Source organism: Vidua chalybeata, chromosome 31 (genome assembly GCF_026979565.1).
Source record: "Vidua chalybeata isolate OUT-0048 chromosome 31, bVidCha1 merged haplotype, whole genome shotgun sequence".
In the NCBI taxonomy this organism is placed as follows: domain Eukaryota; kingdom Metazoa; phylum Chordata; class Aves; order Passeriformes; family Viduidae; genus Vidua; species Vidua chalybeata.
Genome location: NC_071560.1, coordinates 409,969 through 429,137, shown reverse-complemented (window position 1 = coordinate 429,137; position 19,169 = coordinate 409,969). Strand labels below are relative to the sequence as shown.

General features: G+C 55.1%; 3 protein-coding genes across 4 annotated transcripts; 1 reads left to right on the top strand and 2 right to left on the bottom strand.

The window, feature by feature from the left end:
- Window positions 1-428: 428 nt before the first annotated feature.
- On the bottom strand, window positions 429-3,504 carry LOC128801795 (uncharacterized). Its single transcript, XM_053967928.1, has 3 exons — window positions 3,020-3,504; window positions 2,400-2,463; window positions 429-1,569 (listed from the first exon to the last, which is right to left on the bottom strand). Exons 1-3 carry the CDS (start codon window positions 3,411-3,413, stop codon window positions 1,404-1,406), a joined length of 624 nt encoding a protein of 207 aa, XP_053823903.1. The 5' UTR covers window positions 3,414-3,504; the 3' UTR covers window positions 429-1,403.
- Window positions 3,505-3,789: 285 nt separating this feature from the next.
- Window positions 3,790-5,938, top strand: LOC128801684 (class II histocompatibility antigen, B-L beta chain-like; the record flags this gene model as incomplete). The annotated part of the gene is given in 5 exon segments (XM_053967726.1): window positions 3,790-4,146; window positions 4,741-4,867; window positions 4,870-4,989; window positions 5,547-5,662; window positions 5,763-5,938. Coding segments are annotated over 5 exon segments (891 nt in total), but the record flags the coding sequence as incomplete, so codon positions are not given.
- Window positions 5,939-6,223: 285 nt separating this feature from the next.
- LOC128801767 (zinc finger protein 239-like) lies at window positions 6,224-15,061 on the bottom strand. 2 transcript variants are annotated; one of them, XM_053967892.1, is made up of 2 exons: window positions 14,979-15,061; window positions 6,224-7,809 (listed from the first exon to the last, which is right to left on the bottom strand). In XM_053967892.1, exon 2 carries the CDS (start codon window positions 7,796-7,798, stop codon window positions 6,806-6,808), a length of 993 nt encoding a protein of 330 aa, XP_053823867.1. In that variant the 5' UTR covers window positions 7,799-7,809; window positions 14,979-15,061; the 3' UTR covers window positions 6,224-6,805. The 2 variants fall into 2 exon arrangements, with proteins under 2 accessions (XP_053823867.1, XP_053823866.1); XM_053967891.1 differs by having other exon boundaries at window positions 6,225-7,825; window positions 14,979-15,051.
- Window positions 15,062-19,169: the final 4,108 nt, after the last annotated feature.

Sequence of the window (19,169 nt, the reverse complement as noted above, 5' to 3'; positions counted from 1 at the left end):
AGGAGCTGGTGGCACTTCGGGGGCTCTTGGTGACACTCAGAGCTGGCAACACGCGATCATCCCCAAGTCTCCCCAGTGACATCACTGCCCCGATGACATCACAGCAGTGACATCACTGTCCCCTCAGCAGCCTCGGGACATCCTCAATGGCTTTCTGCCACCAGGGTCACCACGGCCACCATAGGGACTGAAGAGGAAGTCGTCGATGTCCCCAAGCACTCCCTGCAGCTGACATGTGAACAGCCTGGTGCTGGCCTCCCACATCCGCTTGGCCTCCACCGCTCTGGCCGCCGAGGCCTTGGGGACATCGGGGGACTGTCACGATCTGCTTATTGCGGGGTGTCGTGATGGTTCTTTTCACCGATCCCAAAAGTGCAAAAAAGGCAAACAACAAGGGACTATCAGTTAATCACAACAAATGCGCCTTTATTGGGGGCCAAAACTAATGCGATAGTGGGGATCGGAAAGGAGATAAAAGGAGAGAGAGAGAGTGAAGAGGGGTATGGGAATAGCTACCAACACAGGCGAGATCCTCAGTGGTCCAGACGATGGGGATTCGTCTGTCGTGTCGGGGAAGTCTTCGAAGTTCTGGTCGACTCGGGGGTCCAGTTATAGTCCACAGAGGAAAGAGGGGGGAACAAGTGTAACAATGAAAGTCCATTGTAATCACCACGAGGGAACAGGTGAGTCCACAGAAACCACCAAAGCAAGACGTATAAAATGAAGAATAAATCCATTGAAATTACTGAAGGGAAACAGGTCATGTCATTAGTGGTCAGACCACCAATTTCCCCTCCTCCCTGTAGTAGGGGTCTCAGTCCTTGGGAGGAGGGTTCTCATTCTTTGTTTGTCACAGTGGTAATGAGGCAGACGAGGGGTCTTCAATGAAGGACCACGGGAGTCAGCCCAAAAATTCATTCGGCTTAAGAACGGAGATTAGAAGCAGGCCGCGCATCAGGCTGTCCCGTGCTGGGTCCATGTCAGGTCTTGGCCAAGTCCTTGCCAACTCCTTGCCAAGTTCTTGCCAGGCCTTGTTCGGAACAGCCAGCATGACGGTTCAGTGGTTCCACCTGCCCTGTGTCCTGTTCTAAGCCAGAACTGCAGAGGGGGAAGGGATTCTTTCTCGCGGCAATCGGAAGGAAGAATGGAAAATGAGGGGCTTCAGACGGGCTCTTACAAAGGCAGGATGGAAAAACTGCTAAATAATGTTCCTGTCTGAGGCTGGGGTGAAGATAAATTGGGCCTCAGTCTCCAGCACTGATGCATTCACACTTTTAGATATGAAGACCAAGCCAGCGTGTCCTGCTCTGACAGACACCGCTGCCCTCCTTGCATTCCTTTGGGCACTTCAGAAGGACCAAGTCTGTCCCAGCTGTGCTCTGCAGGCTGACACTGCTCTGCCTTCAGAGGAGCAGCCTGTGCAGGAAAGCTCTGCTGGCCCCCAAAGCTGCAGCCACAGCTCCCAGCAGAGGGGAAAGCCCTGGAGAGCTGCCAGACGTGCTGGGCGCGTTGACACCGACCTCTCCTCCTGTGGCCCTGTCGAGTTCTTTAGAAACGGTTCCAAAAGCCCTGGAGACAAAAGAGCAGAGAAGAAAGAGGCAGCGCTTTAGGCCCTGGCAGTGAAAGCCAGCCCAGACAGGAGATCTCTGCTGCCTGCAGCGTTCACAAACACCTGGGTGCATCGACCCTTCCAACAACAGCGCAGCAGCCACCAGCTCTCTGCCATGCAAGGTGTGCAAGAGAAAACTGAGACCAAACACGAAGGAATTGGGCTGGAGCAAATCCCAAATGTCCACGCTGAACTGCTTTAGTTCAAAGCCCAGGGTGAGCACTGGGTGTCTAAAGAACTGGGAAAGAATGCATTTCATCCTTTTCCATTTCCTGCCTAAGACCTGCAGGATCCACAAGGGCCCTGCCAGCAGGCAGGTGATGCATTTTCCCCCAGAGTGCATCAGCTCTGTGTCTGTTACTGAATGCATGGGCTCTACTACCTGTGCTAGAACAGAGCACTTATTAGTTCATCTCTGGTTTCTGTTTCTAAACCATTAGGTTGATAATCCTGACCGGAGGATATTTTTTGAAGCAAAATATTTGAAAGAAATCTCCTTGAGAACTGGTTTCTGACAGTCACCAGATGCTGAGTGGCTCTTTTAGGCAACCCAATACCAGGGACAGAAGATCTTCCAGGCCCTGCTCCTTGCTGCAGGCAGGACACTGCCAGCCTCAGGGCCTTTGATGGTGCCTTCTGAGCACAGTTATCAATTCTGATCAGGACTGGGAGACAGCAGGATGGTACCCCAGTGTCTGGAGGTGCTTGGAGCTCTCCTGACTTCTCACTTGGTCCTGCACCAGCACAACACCTGGGCCTGCTTGTGCAGAAGTAACTGCCGTGCACTTACCCTTGGCCAATCTGCTCCACTTCCAGGAATTTCTCGGCAGGCTCCGCCAGGCTCACGCTGTTCCCTGAAAGAAACCACGTGGAAGACGCTCCCTCCCAGAGTGAGAGCCCGCCTTGCAGCAGAGCCAGAATGCAGCCCCCCTCCCTGGGGCCGGCAGCCCCTTGGTCTCAGCTGGGGAAGGACAATCAATGGCCCTGGGAAATTCAGCTGCAGAGCAACACTGGGTGCAGCTGATGCCGAGACACACACACAGCAGCCTGCTCTGCTCAGTTATCACCTTCTTTATCCTCAGCTGCACATCCAGCTGCACTGAGCAGAAATTGGGTTTGGAGCTGTTCAAACCAACAATGGGCTAAAGTCGACATTGCCACTTATTGTGCGGAATTTGATATTCCACCATGGCTAAAGCCAGCAAGCAATGCTCTGCCTGCAAAACCAGACCCGCAGCTCTTCAAAAGCTCTTCAGCAGAAAAGGAGAAAACTGCCAGGGATCCCTTTGCTGCTGCAAGGACACTGACAGGAACTTTCCTTCTGCCTCCCAGGCTGGCACTCGGCTGCCACGTGCCGAGCTCACAACTTGCTGCACAATTCCAAACACCAAAGGTTCCTTCCCCACTCACCGAAGGAGGAGCTGCTCGGGATCCACACATGAGGTGCCCTGCAAGGGAAGAGGGAACATGAACCAGATGCTGTCAGGGAAAAAACTGCCTGTGGTGGGAAATGCCACGGAGCAAGGCAACCCCGAGAGAGCATTTTGCTTTCACAGCGTCCCTGCAGGAGCCACAGTCCCTTCACACAGCAAGAGAACAGCACAAAATACTGGGCTGGGTCAGTTCTTGGCTGCACCAGCAAACGGAGGGAGTTCCAGGCTCTGCTGCCACAGACTCCCAGCTTGAGGGAACAGAACCCCCCAGGGCTCATTGCAAATGCTGTGCACGCCCCGCTGGCTGCAGACACCCCCTTTTGCAGCTGCAGCTGCTGGCAGGAGCTCTCCCAAACCAATGGTGTCTTCATGGCAATTTGGTTTACAAAGCCAACTCAGGTGCAGAGGAAGAACAGAAAGCACACAGCAAGCCCAAAGCCACAGCACCGAGGGGAAACCTCGACTTACGTGCCAAGTGGGTTAAAAAATACCCTGAATACGCCACAGAGTACAGCGTGCAAACTGCAGCAACCACGTGCTGGATCATTTTGGCTGCGCTGCACACGTCTGCTGACTGTAGCCCTGCAAGCACAGAAGGAGACCCGTCAGAGGTGGGCTGGCTGCTGAGAATGCCTCGGGCAGGAGGATCCTCCGGCAACGAGCAGTGCCCACAGCCACTCTGGACACTGAGGCCTCCGTGTCCCACAGCAACGGGAACACCACGGGGACGTGGCAGTGTTCCTGTGACATCACAGCAGCAGCTCACGCAGAAACTGCCTGGAAGGTTCTCCTGTGTCACAAAGGAGCACAAAGAACCCTCCCAGGCACAGCCTATGGCCCAAAGGATCCAAGAGGAACTCTGAAAATGCAGCAACCGTGTGGCACCATTTGGGGTTCACCCTCTATGGGGAGACAGCAGCCAGGTACTGGAACAGCGACCCACACGTTAAGGAGCAAAACAGGACTGGGGTGGACTGGCTCTGCCGGTACAACTACGAGTATCTCACCGGACTGGCTCTGCCGGTACAACTACGAGTATCTCACTGGACTGGCTCTGCCGGTACAACTACGAGTGTCTCAGCCCGTTCCTCCTGGGGCACCGAGGTGAGCGGGGGGCAGAGCGCATCCCCTCTGGCCCTGCCCTGGCAATGACCCTGGAGGCCCTCAAAGCCTCCCTGGGAATCGCCCCAGAGCCCTCAGCCCTCCTTGTGCCCATCCCCGAGACCTTCTGTCCCTGCCACTGCCCCCCGTGGCTCTCCCAGTCCATCCCAGTCTCTGCCAGTGCCTCCCGGCTGTCCATCTCAGCCTAGCGTGGCGCTGCCGCCTCTCAGCCAATCAAAGCGCGTGTCTCTGATGACTCATCAGTTGCCAGGCAGACCCGCACCGCCGAGTCCCCCGCTCTGGACTCGGCCTCCCAGTGCCGCGCACTTCATTCCCAGTTCCTCCCAGTGCCGCCCCAGCCCCTCCCAGTCTATTCCCAGTTCACTCCTAGACCTACACCCTCTCTCCCAGTGCCCCCCCATCCCCTCCCATCTCTCTGAGTGCCACCCCACTCCCTCCCAGTCCATTCCCACTCCCTCACAGTCCGTTCCCAGTCCCTCACAGTCCGTTCCCAGTCCCTCCCCAGGCCACCCCACCCCTCCCCTCTCTCTCCCAGTTCCCCCCAGCTGATCCCAGTCTGTCCCCAAACTCTCCCAGTGCTCCCCAGCGTGGTGCCCTCGAGCTCCCGGCCGGGGCTGCTCCCTGATGGATTTCTACCCTGCCCACACCCAGCTGAGGTGGCTCCAGGGCCAGCAGGAGCTCTCTGTGGTGGCCACCGACATGGTCCCAACAAGGACTGGACCTACCAGCTCCTGGTGCTGCTGGAAACCCCCCCCTGGCACGGGCTCACCTACACCTGCCAGGTGGAGCACGTCAGCCTGGAGCACCCCCTGAGCCGCCACTGGGGTACGGGGGAGGAAATGGGGGCGCTGCCAGAGCCACTGGGATGTGCTGGGAACTACTGGGAGGGAGTTGGAGAGAGCCTGGTTTCAGCTGGGAGAGGGGCTGGAGGGTCTGGAAGGGCTAGGAAGGGGTTTGGAGGATACTGGGGAGGGTGGGATGGGGTCCTGGTGGGCACTGGGAGGGAGTTTGGGGGAGCTGGGTGTAATTGGGAGGGATTGGAGTGAGCCTGGAGGGGCTGGAAGGAGATTGGGGATGGCTAAGGGAAGCTTGGGATGAGGTTGGTTGTGCTGGGAAGAGACTGGGAGGGGTCTGGGTGAGTCCTGGTGGGGCTGGGAAGGGATTGGGAAAGGGTTTGGGGGTCCTGGGGCTGTAGGGGACAACTGGAAAGGGGCTGTGGGATCCTGATGGGAATGGGAGGGGCTTTGGTGAGTGCTGGGGAGGTTGGGAAGGGATCGGGGGGAGGTTTCAGGGGGTCCTGGGTGGACTGGGAGTGATCGGGAGGGAGCTTGGAGGGGCTTGGGGTGTCCGTGAGAGGTTTTGGGGGGTCCTGACTCCTTCAGACCCCCCAGAGATGCCGCCAGACGCCGCCTGCAGCAAGATGCCCACAGGGATCGGGGACTCAGAGTTGGGCTTTGTCTTCCTGGCACTGGGGCTCGGCTTCTGCCTGCACAAGAAGGTCAGGGGGGTCCCGGGGGTCGTGGCCCCCCTCCCCCAGAGCGAGTGTGCTCCCCCTGGGCCCCCAGCCCGCTGTCAGCCCCTTTTCTCTGCCCACACAGCTCCTGAGCCGCCGGCGCACGCAGCCGCTCCCCGCGGCCAAGGGCCCAGCCGGGACCCCCCGCTCCGTCCCCATGATGATTTTGGGGGGTGGTCGTGTGTCCCCCCAGCCCTGCTGTCACTCTGCCCCTGCCCGCCTGCTCCCCGTCTTCCCAGTAAAGCTTCCCAGTTAAACCCACTCCAGGTTATGGGGGGCGGTGGGGAGGGACTTGGGGGGACCCCACGGCGGGGCCGGGACTGGGCACGGAGGGTGGGGTCCAGGTGGGGAACACTGCCTGCTGCGGGTCTGCCCGGCAACTGGTGAGTCATCAGCCCCGCTCTCTCGGATTGGCTGACTCTTGTCCATCGCATTCTCTCATTGGCTGAGGAGAGGCCCGGGACTGGAGACAAGCAACGGGAGAGATCCCGCCCCGAGCACCGGCACGGGGACAACAGAGCCAGCCCGGGCACACGGAGGGGATTTATCACCAACCAAACCACAGCAGCACAAGGAGAAGGGAAAGAACTCCCTCCAACACCTTCCCCCCACCCAACGGGGATCACCCACAACAGGGGTTACCCACGATGGAGAGACGGGGACAGCCGAGCTCAGACCAGAAGCCAATTTTATTGAGGGTACCAGGTGTGTTTATACAGGGTTTTACTTGTGTGGTGCTTATAGGGCTCGATGTTTGCTAACAATTTCCATTGGTTACACATTCTTCATGACATCCCGTCACCTGGGAACATTATCTTATCACAAAGTCTCACATCAGGATGCTTGGTCACTTCTTGCCCAGGGAGACTTAAACTGTGTCTGTGTCTCCCACAGTTTCTGCTCAGTCAGGCCTCAGATATCGGGCCCCTTTGCCGGCTCCATTGTTTTACTCTCTGTTTTATTCCCCATACGGGGGCACCAGGGCTCTGCCCAACGGGGGTCACTGGGGATCATCCAGCCCGGAGCCTCCCATGGGGGATGGAGCTGGAGCAGCACATGAAGCTCTTCCCTCACTCTCCTCCCTCACTCGAAGCCCTTCCCTCACTCGGGGCACTCACAGGGCTCCCCTTAGTGGTGCCTCTGTTGGTGTTTCTTCAATGTTGAGCTCCTGGAGAAGCTCTTCCCACACTCCCCACACTCGTAGGGCCTCTCCCCGGTGTGGATGCGCTGGTGCTTGGTGAGGCTGGAGTTGTGCTTGAAGCCCTTCCCGCAGTCGGGGCAGCGGAAGGGCCTCTCCTCTGTGTGAATCCGCTCGTGTAGGAGGAGATTGGAGCTGCTCTGAAACCTCTTCCCACACTGGGGACACTCATAGGGCCGTTCCCCAGTGTGGATGTGCTGGTGTTTTCTCAGGGCAGAGCTCTGCACAAAGCTCTTCCCACACTCCCCACACTCGTAGGGCCTCTCCCCAGTGTGGATGCGCTGGTGTATTCTCAGGGCAGAGCTCCACCCAAAGCTCTTCCCACATTCCAAGCACTCGTAGGGCCGTTCCCCGGTGTGGATCACCTGGTGCTCAAAGAGGTTGGAACTGTCTCTGAAACCCTTCCCACACTCCCCACACTCATAGGGCCGTTCCCCAGTGTGGATCCTCTGGTGCTGGATCAGGCTGGGGCTGTCTCTGAAGCTCTTCCCACACTCCTCACACTCATAGGGCCGTTCCCCAGTGTGGATCCTCTGGTGCCGGATCAGTTTGAACCTGTCTCTGAAGCTCTTCCCACATTCCAAGCACTCGTAGGGCCGTTCCCCAGTGTGGATCCTCTGGTGCCGGGTCAGGCTGCAGCCCCGGCTGAAGCCCTGCCCACACTCCCCACACTCGTAGGGACGTTCCCCAGTGTGGATCCTCTGGTGCCGGATCAGCTTGGAGCTCTGGCTGAAACCCTGCCCACATTCCAAGCACTTGTGTGGCTTCTCCCTGCCATGAGCCTTCTCCACCAGCTCCGAGCTCCGGCTGGATCTCCGGCCGCCTTCCTGGCTCAGGGGGGCTCTTTCCTCCCCGCAGCTCCCTGGGCTGGGTTTGCAGCCACTCCTCCTGCAGGATCTCTGGGGCTTTTCCTCCTCCTCCATCCAGCCACGCCCTGGCAACGACAAATCCTGGTTTGGGGAAAAAACAAGAGGAGAGCACCTTGGACTGGAGGTTCCTCCTTGCCCAAGTTCATCTCAGGAACTCATTGGGAATCTTGTGCCTGGAAGAACCTCCAAAACACCAAGATTCAGCCCAGAAATCTGCAAACTTCAAGACACAGATCAAAAACTCCCCAGACGTCACAAGTCAGCAAAAACCTCCTCCAAAAGATAAAGATTCAGCTGCCACATAAAAACAAAGCACCAACATTTAGCCAAAGAAAGCTCAGAAACACCAAAATTCACCCCTGTGAAAATCATGGATCCCCCTCCACAGTCACCGGCTGCACGTCGGGGGAGCAGAGCTCCTGGGGCTGGGGGGAGGCTGCAGATACAGGGAGGGGTACAACCTTGTGCTGCTTCCTGTTTCTGCTCCTCCTCCTCCTCCTCCTGTGTCTCTGCTCTTCTTCCCACTCCTCTTCCTCCTGCTATTCCTCCTTCTCCTGCACAATCCCACCTTGTCCTGCCACGTGCATCGTTTGACCATTTTCTTCCTCAACCCTGCTTCTCCTTCCCTTCTCCTCCTGCCCCCAGGCCCAGCACCCACTGCCGGCTCCCTCTTCCCCCCAAACCCACAGCAACCCAGTGCAGGGGCAGGGATGGAGCTGGGGCAGGTCGGGCTGGGGCAGCGCTGGGCTCTCGGCCGCCTCCGCCCGCACTCGGTCCCCACTGCAGCCGCTCCCGCCAGGACAGCGCGGGGGGGCCCGGCCTTGGCGCTGCCCCACTCCCACCTCCCCAAATTCCCCTCGCGGGGTCGCTGGGGCCGAGGGGGGGGCGCAGGTGGGGTCCAGGTGGGGAAGGCTGGGAGCTGCGAGTCTGCCTGGCAACTGGTGAGTCATCAGCGCCGTGCGCTCTGATTGGCTGAGCTCTGCCTGAGGGCTGGGGCTGCAGCAAAGAGGGGACACCCTGCTCCAGGGGGGATCTCCCGCAAACGGGGCACCCCCATGAAAGGAACAAGAGGAAAGTGTCTTGACAAACAGATGCTGTCAATCTGCTCGGAGATAGGGCCAGGGACCTGTACATAAGGAAGTGACAGGAGAAGCCATCGGTTTCAGAAAATGGTATCAATTGATGACACAGACTGCTGCTCAGCCAAGGTCCTGCTCAATCCATGAACTTCCAGAAGAACAACAAAGCCTTAACACAGCCATGAATATCGTTTGCTATACAATAGTGGGGTGCATATGAAGGGGCTATGAAGTAGGTGGATTGGGAAGTCTGTAGCTCTCAAGTACTTCAGCCAGTGGGGAAAGGGAGAGGGAGATGTGGCCAGGAGAATTAGCATGAAAAGGAGGCTGTGTCCTCCCACAATGGGAGAGATCCCAGGGGCAATGTCCCATGGCCTCTCCCATTTTTAGGAATGAAATTACTTTTACAGGACTCCTCTGTCTGCTTTCTGGACAGAAACCTCTGCTGATGTCAATTTTTCCACACACCCTGGGGCTCATCCGGAATTCCTTCCACCGTCCGCAGCGGCGGGCAGGGAGTGCAGCTGAAGGTGCCTCACCCACTTTGGGTGATCGGCTCCCTTGGCTGGCGGCGGCACCGGGGATTGATTGGGGACCCGGCAGTGACCAGGAGACAGACGAGTGACACATCAGGGGGGTCTGTGAGGAGGCAGCAGGGAGAGAGCACTGAAAATCTCATCCGTGAGTGCACTGGGATCTTCGGGGAGTGAACATGGCAGGGCACCCAGGGAGGGCAGAAAAGGGAAAGCCAGGGAGGGTCCTGGCCAAAGGGATGATGAGCCCAAAATGTCTCTGAAGGGTCCCTTGAGAGAATGTTGAGGTTGTTTGCACATTCCCCCACAGGTAATTAAGGACATGGACACCCAGGGGGCAATAAGGGAAGTGGAGAAGGGATTTGGACAACAGAGCATGGATGGTGTTGGTGTGCTGGGAAGGGATCGGGTGAAGGGGAGTGTGCAGCAATATGGGGAAGGCAAGAAGCAGCAGGAGGGATCAATGTGGCAAGAAAAAGGATGATGGAAAAGAGGGGGAAGAGAAAAATACAGAGCACTGAGATGTTTTTCAGTACTCTTTTATGCTCAGAATTTGCCAGCTGATCCAGATCCTCTCCATCCCCAGTATCCAGGACAGGAAAAGAAGGAGGTCAGGATGTCAGGGGGTTTCTCTGCGGTGGGCAGCGGCAGCACCGGGCGCAGAGCTGCGGGACCGGGAGCACAGGCTGGGGGCCTGTGGGGAGCTGCGGGGCCGGGCCGGGGCTGTGGGGCAGCCGGGGCTCAGCGCCGGGCGCTGCCTGACCCCACCAGCCCCGGGCAGGGCCGGCACTGGCCCCCGGCCCCCAGGAGGCTGCGGGACGCCCCGGCCGCTGCCCGGCCCCGGGGAGCTGCCGGCCCTGCCCGCCGGGGGGGCCGCCTTTGGACACTGCGGCAGGACAGGGACCGGCTCTGCCATACGGGCTCTGGAGGGGACCCTGAGCACAAGCAGGAAAACAAAGGAACAGCTGGGAAATGCAGAGTGTACATGCAAGGAGCAGGATTTTCTATTAACCATTTGTATGGGTCGCTGGAGAAAGGAAAGATTTTGCAGAAAGCTCAGCAGCTCTCAGAGGATGAGCACCCACAGGCACTGAGCGGGGCTGCAGGAGTGGCAGAAGGAGGCCCTGGAGCACTTGGGCACAAAGGCACAGCAGCTGAATGCAAGGAGGGATGAGCCAAAGGCCAAGCTGAAGGCAAAGGCCATGGCACAGTTCCTACAGCCCCTCAGGGATCAACCCCAGCGCCCAAGGGGGCCCCAGCACCCAGGGGATGGGGTCGGCCACAAGCACCTGGCAGAGGCATTGCCCTCCTGGGCAGGGGAGAGCCCACCCAAACAGCCCCTGGCAAGGAGTCAGGGCTCCAGCTGCAGGGCACAGGAACACTGGAAACAGAGACAGCAGCACCCTCAGGAGGAGCAAATCCACCCCTGGATGGACATGGATTGTCAGGGGTGTCACAGCTCCCATCACACCAGGGACCCTCCACACTGGAGCCCTGGAGAACATTCAGGCTGGGTCTGCATCGAGAGGAGGCCTCTCCTGATGGACACAGGGGCCTCTCCATCCACTCTCAATCTTAGCCCTTAAGGGGGGAAAATGCTAAACATGTCTTGGATTATTCAGGGGAGAAGTGGGAAAGAGGAGTGGCTTGATTCAACCACTCTTAGCAGATATGGGGAAGGGTTTGAAATGCAAGTTTTTATTTGCTCTCATTGTGATTATAGTTTACAGGGAGGGGATTTGATCACTAAACTGGGAATGCAAATTAATATTGTAAAAGGTGATACAGAGGCTAGTTCTGTTGTACCTTTGTGTCAAATGTCTGGCCAGGCCTGTGCTGAAGTGAACCCAGAGGTGTGGGTAGCCTCAGGGAAATGTGGAAACTCAGATATGGAGCCTCTTCAAAGTACTTTGAAGCAACAGGACAAATGATGTCTAGAAGCAACACCCTATTCCAAGGGAGGGAAGTGTGAAAAATGCATATTATATGATTGGCTCCTTGCAAATATTAAAATGAATACTATATGTGTTATGTTTAAAGTTATGCTGCAGTCATCTCTTTTAAATAGTGCTGTATTAATTTCTTTTAAATAGTGTGGTACATATAGATCCCCAGAGAAGAATTATTGCCTCCTTTTCGGAAAAGCTCAGACTTCGAGGAACCAATGCTGATTTACAAGATGGGGGGGAAGCTAAAATTAAGCAGAAACACCCTGGTTTGAAGGGAATGTTTGAATCATGTATGAGCTCTATGAATATGCAATAGGCTATTGCTTTAAGGGGTAATCCTGTGTCAGCAAGGTGTGCTATTTGGTGGAGTGCCAGGCACCCGGACTCCGTAGTTGTTTGCTTTTATTGCCCCTTATTGTAAGAGCCTGGCACTGAAATGCCCTGAGCAGGAAGGCTTCAATATCTTCTGGTGACACCATGTCAGCTAAAAGGGGGGCAAAAGCAATTCTGACTGCTTCAGCAACCATTAGATCACTTTTTAAGGTATTTCTAAAAGAAATAATTCCAATAAAAGGCATTGTGGAAGCAAGAGAATCAGACAGCAGAACTCATTTTACAGGAAAGATCCTCCAGGGGGTTATGGCAGCATTAGGAATACAATGGGACCTCCATAACCCCTGGCACCCCCAGAGCCCAGGCTGGGTAGAAAGAATGAACGGGGAACTAAAGAGACACCTTTGGAAGCTGGGGAGAGAAACCAAGATGCCATAGGTACAGCTTTTGCCATTGGCTGTGGCAAGAAGAAGAGCCAGACCCAGGGCCGATATTCAATTGTCTCCCTTGCAATTCATCCTGGCAATTCCTTACCCTGCTAATTCTCCACCTAGTGCAGGCTGGAGATAAGGGATGGACATCTAAAGCAGTCTGTGGCCAGAATCCTGTCTCTTGTGAAATCTCTGCCACAGGAAGCTGGGCTGGCACAGAGCCTGCCTTGGCACTTTGCTGTTGCCAACATCCAAGCAGGACATCGGGCCCTGCCTAAGGACTGCAAAGCAGCACCACTGCTGGCCAAGTGGCGTGGCCCGTGCCAAGTGGCCCTGAGGCCAGAAACAGCCGCCAGCACAGCTGAACACGGGGGGACCCCTCAGCCTCGGCTCCAGGGCTCTGAAGCCCCGGAGATTTGCACTTCCCGCCTGCAGCAGGAGGATGGGAGGCCCCCACTGAGCCTGCACTGAAGGCAGCGCAGCAGCAGCCAGGCCTCCACAGCGGGGCAAGCCCCTGGGCCTGCCCACACATCCTCTGCTCAAATCCTCCGCCTGCCCACCCTCCTTTGGCATCTCCAGACACCGGGGCCAATCCTTGCTGCCACTGCTGCAGCTTCAGTGCTTTCTGTGCCTGCACTGCCGCAGCTGCTGGGGAACACAACGGCACAATTCCACTCTGCCTCTCACTTACACTCACACACTGCGCTGCCTGCCATTGCATCCATGGAAAATACACCAGGGCATCGACTTCAACCTTTTCAACATTTGATTTCTCTACTCAGGCTTGCTTTGCCTTGGCCTCGGGCAATGAAAGGTTCAAGGTTTTTTTAAGGGATGTCCCACCACTCCATGGAGATGAGTTGAACAGCTCAACACTCTGGGAATGGCCCAAAAGATACCCACAAAGATAACGACCAGCAGCAAAACAGCAACGCCCAGCAGCAAACAGCAACCAACACCTACCCCAGACACTGCCCCCGGCACAGCTGGAGACACCTGCTCTGCAAAAGGCTGAGAAGGAAATCCAGCAGTTCCCACCTAATTAACATCAGAAGCAAACAAATCCGGGTCCAATAGGAACACAAATACTAAAAACTGCACGACTTGAAACTATAGAACATTAAACCAATGGGTTTAGATTGGTTCAGACCGTATCAAGTTTGGGGAAATCTAGTAAAACCCACGTGTCACGGAAGGATTTTCTCTGCACAGCCGGGCTATGTGGGGATGGAATGATTTCTGTTGCACATCCTGGCCAGAATCAAAAATGCCTTGACTCTAACACTAAACATATTGGTGGAGTTTTTCCTTTTCCTACAGTTTCAGTGCAAAGTTTATAGCATTCGAGTATTTTTTGTAATAATCCTACTTCTATATTGCCAGTTAGGTTTGGGTCACGGATGGGAGAATGAATTTTTTACTCCGAGGACAACTAGAAAAAACTTAATTGCCTCGGAATTTTTTTTGTGTATGTTTGTGTGAGAGATACCAAAATTTTGCTCTGGGTTTGTCGACGTTCACCTTTAGGCTGCATTTTGCAAAACGAGAAGAGATTTAAAGGTGACCTTTTAACTCAGAAACAGTAAATAGATGATTTGTACGAAAATAAAAAAAAAAAAAAGCAGCAGGTTGTGGGGGGGGGCCACATGTGAGGCTGCTGAAGGCTGCTCTGGGAGAGAAGCTGCATTCCAGGCAGCCAGCAGAGGAGCTTTAGAAATGCAAATTAACACTGCTGGGGCAAAGTGCGGACAATGTACCCGGCTCTTCTTGCCTGGGGCAGGAATTGGGCTGATTCCCTCTGCCCCTCACCCCAAGCTCTGCCTGCTTGCACAGATGCAATTGGCACAGCTGAAGGCAGAGCCCATGGTCAGGATCTCTGACTCTGCAACAGAAATGGGTGAAGCTGCAAAGGGAAACAGCAAATGGAGAATGTCGTCAAAACTTCACTAAAATAAGGGGGGGGATCATCCCTCTGCCCACTCCAACATGTGCTGTCACTGTCTATGCTATACAGGGAGCATCAGAGCACTGGGGTTTTTGCTCTAACAAGTTCAGGGAAATCAGTCGGAATTCAAGTATTTGATGATGTAATCAGAAAAAAAGCGGTCAATTGATGCAGCTCCGGCTGGAGGGAGCGCCCAAAAATGGGGAAAAAGATGAAGGGCCACCAGAACAAATCCTACAACCAAAGGGGACCCGGGAAGAACAAAACAGAGTCAATGAGTGAATCTGCCTGGAGACAGGGCCAGGCACTTGTAGATAAAGAAGTAACGGGAGAAACCATCAGTTCCAATAAATGTTACAAATTGACCCAGACTGCTGCTCAAAGTCCCGCTAAATTCCTCAACTTCCAGAAGAACAAGGACTTCACAGAGCCACGAATATCGGCTGTTATACACAAGGAGGGTGCACATTAACGAGGACAGGCAGCAGGCGCATCGGCAAGTCGGAACCTCCCGAGTCCCTCAGGCAGCGGGCAAAGGCAGAGGGAGATGCGGCCGGGAAAATGAGCATAAAAAGGAGGCTGCGTACTACAGCAAGGGCAGAGAGCGCACGGCAAATGCCCCACGGCCTCTCCCTCTGCCCAGCAATAAAGTCACTTTGACAGGACTCCTCGGTCTCCTCTGGACACAGAAGCCTCCGGCGACGTGAATTTCCCCGCACGCTCCCGGCGACGGGGCAGCCACCTCTGTCCCACCCACAGCAAGCGGGACGAGGCAGCGCTGCTCCGGCAGCGGCTCCTGCCCAGGCAGCGGCGGGAAGGAGAGCGCGGGCAGCCGCTCCCGCAGCGCCCTCGGCCCAGGGCCACCACGGGCCGGACACGGCACAAGCAAGCCGCCGCAGCCCCCTGCCGCCCCCTCCGCCCGCAGCGAGCCCCGAGCCCCCGCAGAACCCAGCGCGGCTCCCACCTGCGCCGGGGCCGCCTCCCAGCTCCGCCAATGCCGCCTCCCCGGCCTCCGGCCGCTGCCGCCGCTCCCGGGCCCGCACAGACGCTCCGCCAATGGCGCCGCTGCCCAGCCAGGGCCGCCCTCAGGCCGCCAGCGGGGCCGTGCTTCGCCCCGCTCTCACCAATCAGCGCGCCACAACCACGACTGACGGCACAGCCGGCCAATCGCAGCGAGGGGCGGGCTCTGCACACGGCACCGCCTCGCCCCGCGCTCTCAGGGCCCCCCGGGCTGGGCGAGGGCAAAGCCGCAGCTGAGGAACAGCCCTGGAACGGGCCCGGGCCCGGGCCGGCATCCAGCGCAAACACAAACAAACTTCTCCGCACCTCCCGACACGGCTTTCCCGGCCCTGCGCCTTCGCTGCCTCCGCCTCTGCGGCAAGCCCACGAGCCCCACTTCTCCTGCCCCTAATTAGCAGCATCAGTGCAGCACTTGGATTTCCCCCAAAAAGGGAAAACCACCCAAAGCCCTGGGGGTGAGTGGGGCAGGGCAGAGATTTCTGGCAGAAAACTCAAAAACCTGCGAGCAGGAGAATGAGAAGTCAAGGAAGAGCCTTGGATGCAGCTTTCCCCCAGGCCTCCCTCCTTCCAGCTGCACCTCCTCCCCCGGCAGGGCAGCAGACAGGGAATGGGGCCATGCTCAGTTCATCCCCCGTGCCTTCTCCCTCTGCTCAGGGACAGGAGTCGTTCCCCTGCTGCACCCTGCGCTCTCTCCCACCGGAGACTTGTCCAGGAACTTCTCCGAGCGGAGTCCATCCCCTGGGGCACAGCCCCCCTCCAAGTGCTGCAGCGTGGGTCACTGTGCCACGGGCTCAGTCCTTCCAGGACAGGCTGCTCCAGCGGGGGCCCCTCTGCCCACGGGCTCACAGCCTCCTCTCAGGCATCCCCGTGCTCCAGCCTGGCTCCTCCAGGGGCTGCAGGGGGATCTCTGCATCCCCACGCATCTGCAGGGGGATCTCTGCAGCCCCATTGTTATAAATGAATCAGCCAATTTAAGTATTAGAGGAATTTATTAAATCAAATCCGAGTAAAAATTGGAAAAGCCACAATCAAAACAGCGCCGAGCCAGGCGATCGGAGCTGGGTTCAGGCTCTGCAGCTCCGTGCCCCTGGCAGGTCACAAGGTGATGATTCCGCAGGGGTTTTTTGTGTTGTTTTCAGACCTAGCAGGATTCCTGGGGGGTCTTCCTGTTCCCTCTCATGGATCTTGCCCCTTTCCACATATTAATGCATGTTCTTTTCTTGTGCACAGTTTTCCCCGGAATACTCTGATTGCTGAAATCCTGTTAGACGGTAATCTTGAATATCTTGTTCTGGAGAGGAATATTCATCTTATGGGTTCAATGCTTATCTTCTAGATGGAATAATCCTTCAGAATAACCATCCTTTGAGACAGGAATTCATCTTGTGTATATTGTTCTTTCACTTGATTCCATTTAAAAAGATACTGTATTTTTTTAGTCTTGAGCACGAATTTATTTTAAATCATATATTACACCCATGGATCTGCAGGGGGATCTCTGCATCCCCACGGATCTCTGCATCCAGCACCGCTGTCTTTGGAGGCGCCAGGAATAGGCTGAGCTCTGCCTGAAGCTCTTCTCACCTTCCCCACACCCTTCCCGGCACAGGGAGGGTTTTAGCTCCTCACAGCTCCCCGGGCTGGGTTTGCAGCCCCTCCTCGTGTGGGATCTCTGGGGCTTTTCCTCCCCGTTGGATTCCTGCGCCGTGGAGCCGTTCCAAATGGCCTCTTCCACGAGGTTCTGTGGCAGGGATTTGTTCTCCCTGGTCTCTGTCCGCAGCTCAGTGCCTGGGGCAGGAAGGACAAGGAGAGTTAGGCACAGGGAGAAGGGAAAAGGAAAAGGCAGATTGTGAAATACAAAGTTGTGTTTTGTGTCAGGTAAAGCAAGGTCACCTGTGTAACTGTAATTGTGAAATGTGTGGAACACGGCCATGGGACAGTTATAGAAATGAGTTCTAATAAACAGCCGAGGAAAGCATGGAAGAAGGCTTTGGAGCCACTTTTGTTTGTGATTTACAATTATAAGTCTTAAGCTGTTTTGTAATAAGAACCTTGGAATTATAACTTTAGAATGTTGCTCTGTATTAAGGATTTTAAGACTTTAGAATGTATAAAGAATTAAAAAAGAATGTATAAATGTATAAAGAATTCAAAAGAGGGAAGTGAACCTGTCCCAAGCTCCTCACGAAACAGTGAAAATATCCTGGAGAAGGAAGATGGACATCAATGTCGCTGATTGATGATTTTGAAAAGGGAAGCTGGACATCACTATCAGGGATTAATGGTCCTAGAAAATAGAGCCCACATCAGGAAGATGGACCCCACCATGTGGGACACACATCCTGGGATGTCCATCCCGGGATATTGAAACCTGGAAGAGATCACAATAGAGTACAGAAATTGGAAAGGAACCAAAGATCACCATCATAGATTGACGATCCTGAAGTAAAGAATTGTGATATCAAAAATTGGAAATAGAAACTGCTGAGGAAAGCTTATGAATATGCATGAAGATGATCAATGAATACCAGCAGGCCCAGCAATCAGTGTGCAGTTGGAGGGGAAAACCCCCACCGCTGTACCCAGCGCTGGCTTTGCTCATACATTACCATATTAATTAATAAATTAATGAATTGAATTGCTGCTTGATATATTGGCTGAGTCAAGCTTCTCATTTCTAACATTCTAATGCTTTTGCATTTCTCTATTGGCTTTTGCATTTCTCTGTTGGCTTTTTGAATTTCTCTGTTGGCTTTTGCATTTCTCTATTGGCTTTTTGAATTTCTCTGTTGGCTTTTGCATTTCTCTATTGGATTTTTTGCATTTCTCTATTGGCTTTTGCAGGTTCCTATTGACCATGAGCATTTTGCTCTGCTGCTCAATACTGATATTGATTATTGATAATTCCTTGCAGCCGCTCGCTGGCACAATAAAAGCTCAGAGTTTGCCCCGATATGTCCAAGGCTGTGTGAGCTTTCTGCCAGGTTTTGGGAATCCTTTAGGAATCCATTTCTCACATCCCTGGGCCCCCCCAGTCCTGGCGCTGTTCCCGGGGGTCCCGCGGCTCCGGGGGGGTGAAAGGGGAGGGGGCGGAACCCCCGTGATGGGTGGGGGGGCACAAAGGGGGGTCCGGGCCCGGTGCTCGGGGGGGGTCGGTGCTCGAGGGGGGTCGGGGGCACTGAAGGGGGTGCGGGTGCGGTTTTTGGGGGGTCCCGGTGCTCGGTGAGGGGGGGTCAGTGCTCAGCAGCGGGGGCTGCCTGGGGACCCCCCCGGCCCCCCCAAATCCCAGCCGGGTGTGAAAAACAAAGTTCACTAAGGGATTATTAAACAAAGTTTAAAAAGGGATAAAAAAGGGTTTTGGCGCTCGGCCAAAGAACTCGCCCTTAACTTAACCCTTCGTTCTCCGGATCCGGTTCCACTGCAGGGCTGCAAACGCATTCCTGAGTTTTGACATTATTCAAACACTCCCGGCAGGTTTGGATGTTCCAGGAACTCTTGTTTGGTTTTCACCTCTGACTTGTCTGCAGGACATTCTGCAGATCAAGTCAATATATTTGATTTCTTCTCCTGGTTCCATCCTGTTGTTTCAGAGCCCCTGGTAAATTCATAAATTCTTCTCAGGTTTGTGTCACTGTTATCACCTGGAGAGGCCGGGCCGCAGATGGGAGAAACAACGGAATTGTTTTACACCTGAGTCACTCACAAAAGCATTTTAACACTGCATAGTCTCTATTTCAATATTTATTATTGATCCATTTCATACTTATCTACTTTTAATATTTTAAGGCCTGTGATATAATATCTATTTATTACTCTAGCATTCAATTGGTTACACGGTGCACACATAAACGGATCGATTTTATTGTACCAGCGAGCAGCTACAAGGAATCATCAATAACCACTATCAATATCAAGTACCATAGCAAAGTCCTTGTGATCAATAACAACGTGCAGAGGCCAATGCAGAAATGCAGAAGCCAATTATTCTATTGTCATTCATAACCCGGCTCTGCTGCAGCCACAGCAGAAAGCTGCCTCTGCTGCAAGGCACCGAGGGGGTCACTCGCCCCCTGAGCCGCCCCCACCTCCATGAGTGTCCCCAGAGCGTCCTCAGAGTGTCCCCAAGTGTCCCCAG

Coding starts and splice junctions, on each gene's coding strand:
- LOC128801795 (XM_053967928.1), bottom strand. CDS start 3,413: ATGAAGACACCATTGGTTTGGGAGAGCTCCTGCCAGCAGCTGCAGCTG. Junction 2,464..3,019: donor CCCGAGCAGCTCCTCCTTCG/GTGAGTGGGGAA, acceptor GGTTTCTTTCAG/GGAACAGCGTGAGCCTGGCG. Junction 1,570..2,399: donor GTGGAGCAGATTGGCCAAGG/GTAAGTGCACGG, acceptor TTTTGTCTCCAG/GGCTTTTGGAACCGTTTCTA.
- LOC128801767 (XM_053967892.1), bottom strand. CDS start 7,798: ATGGAGGAGGAGGAAAAGCCCCAGAGATCCTGCAGGAGGAGTGGCTGC.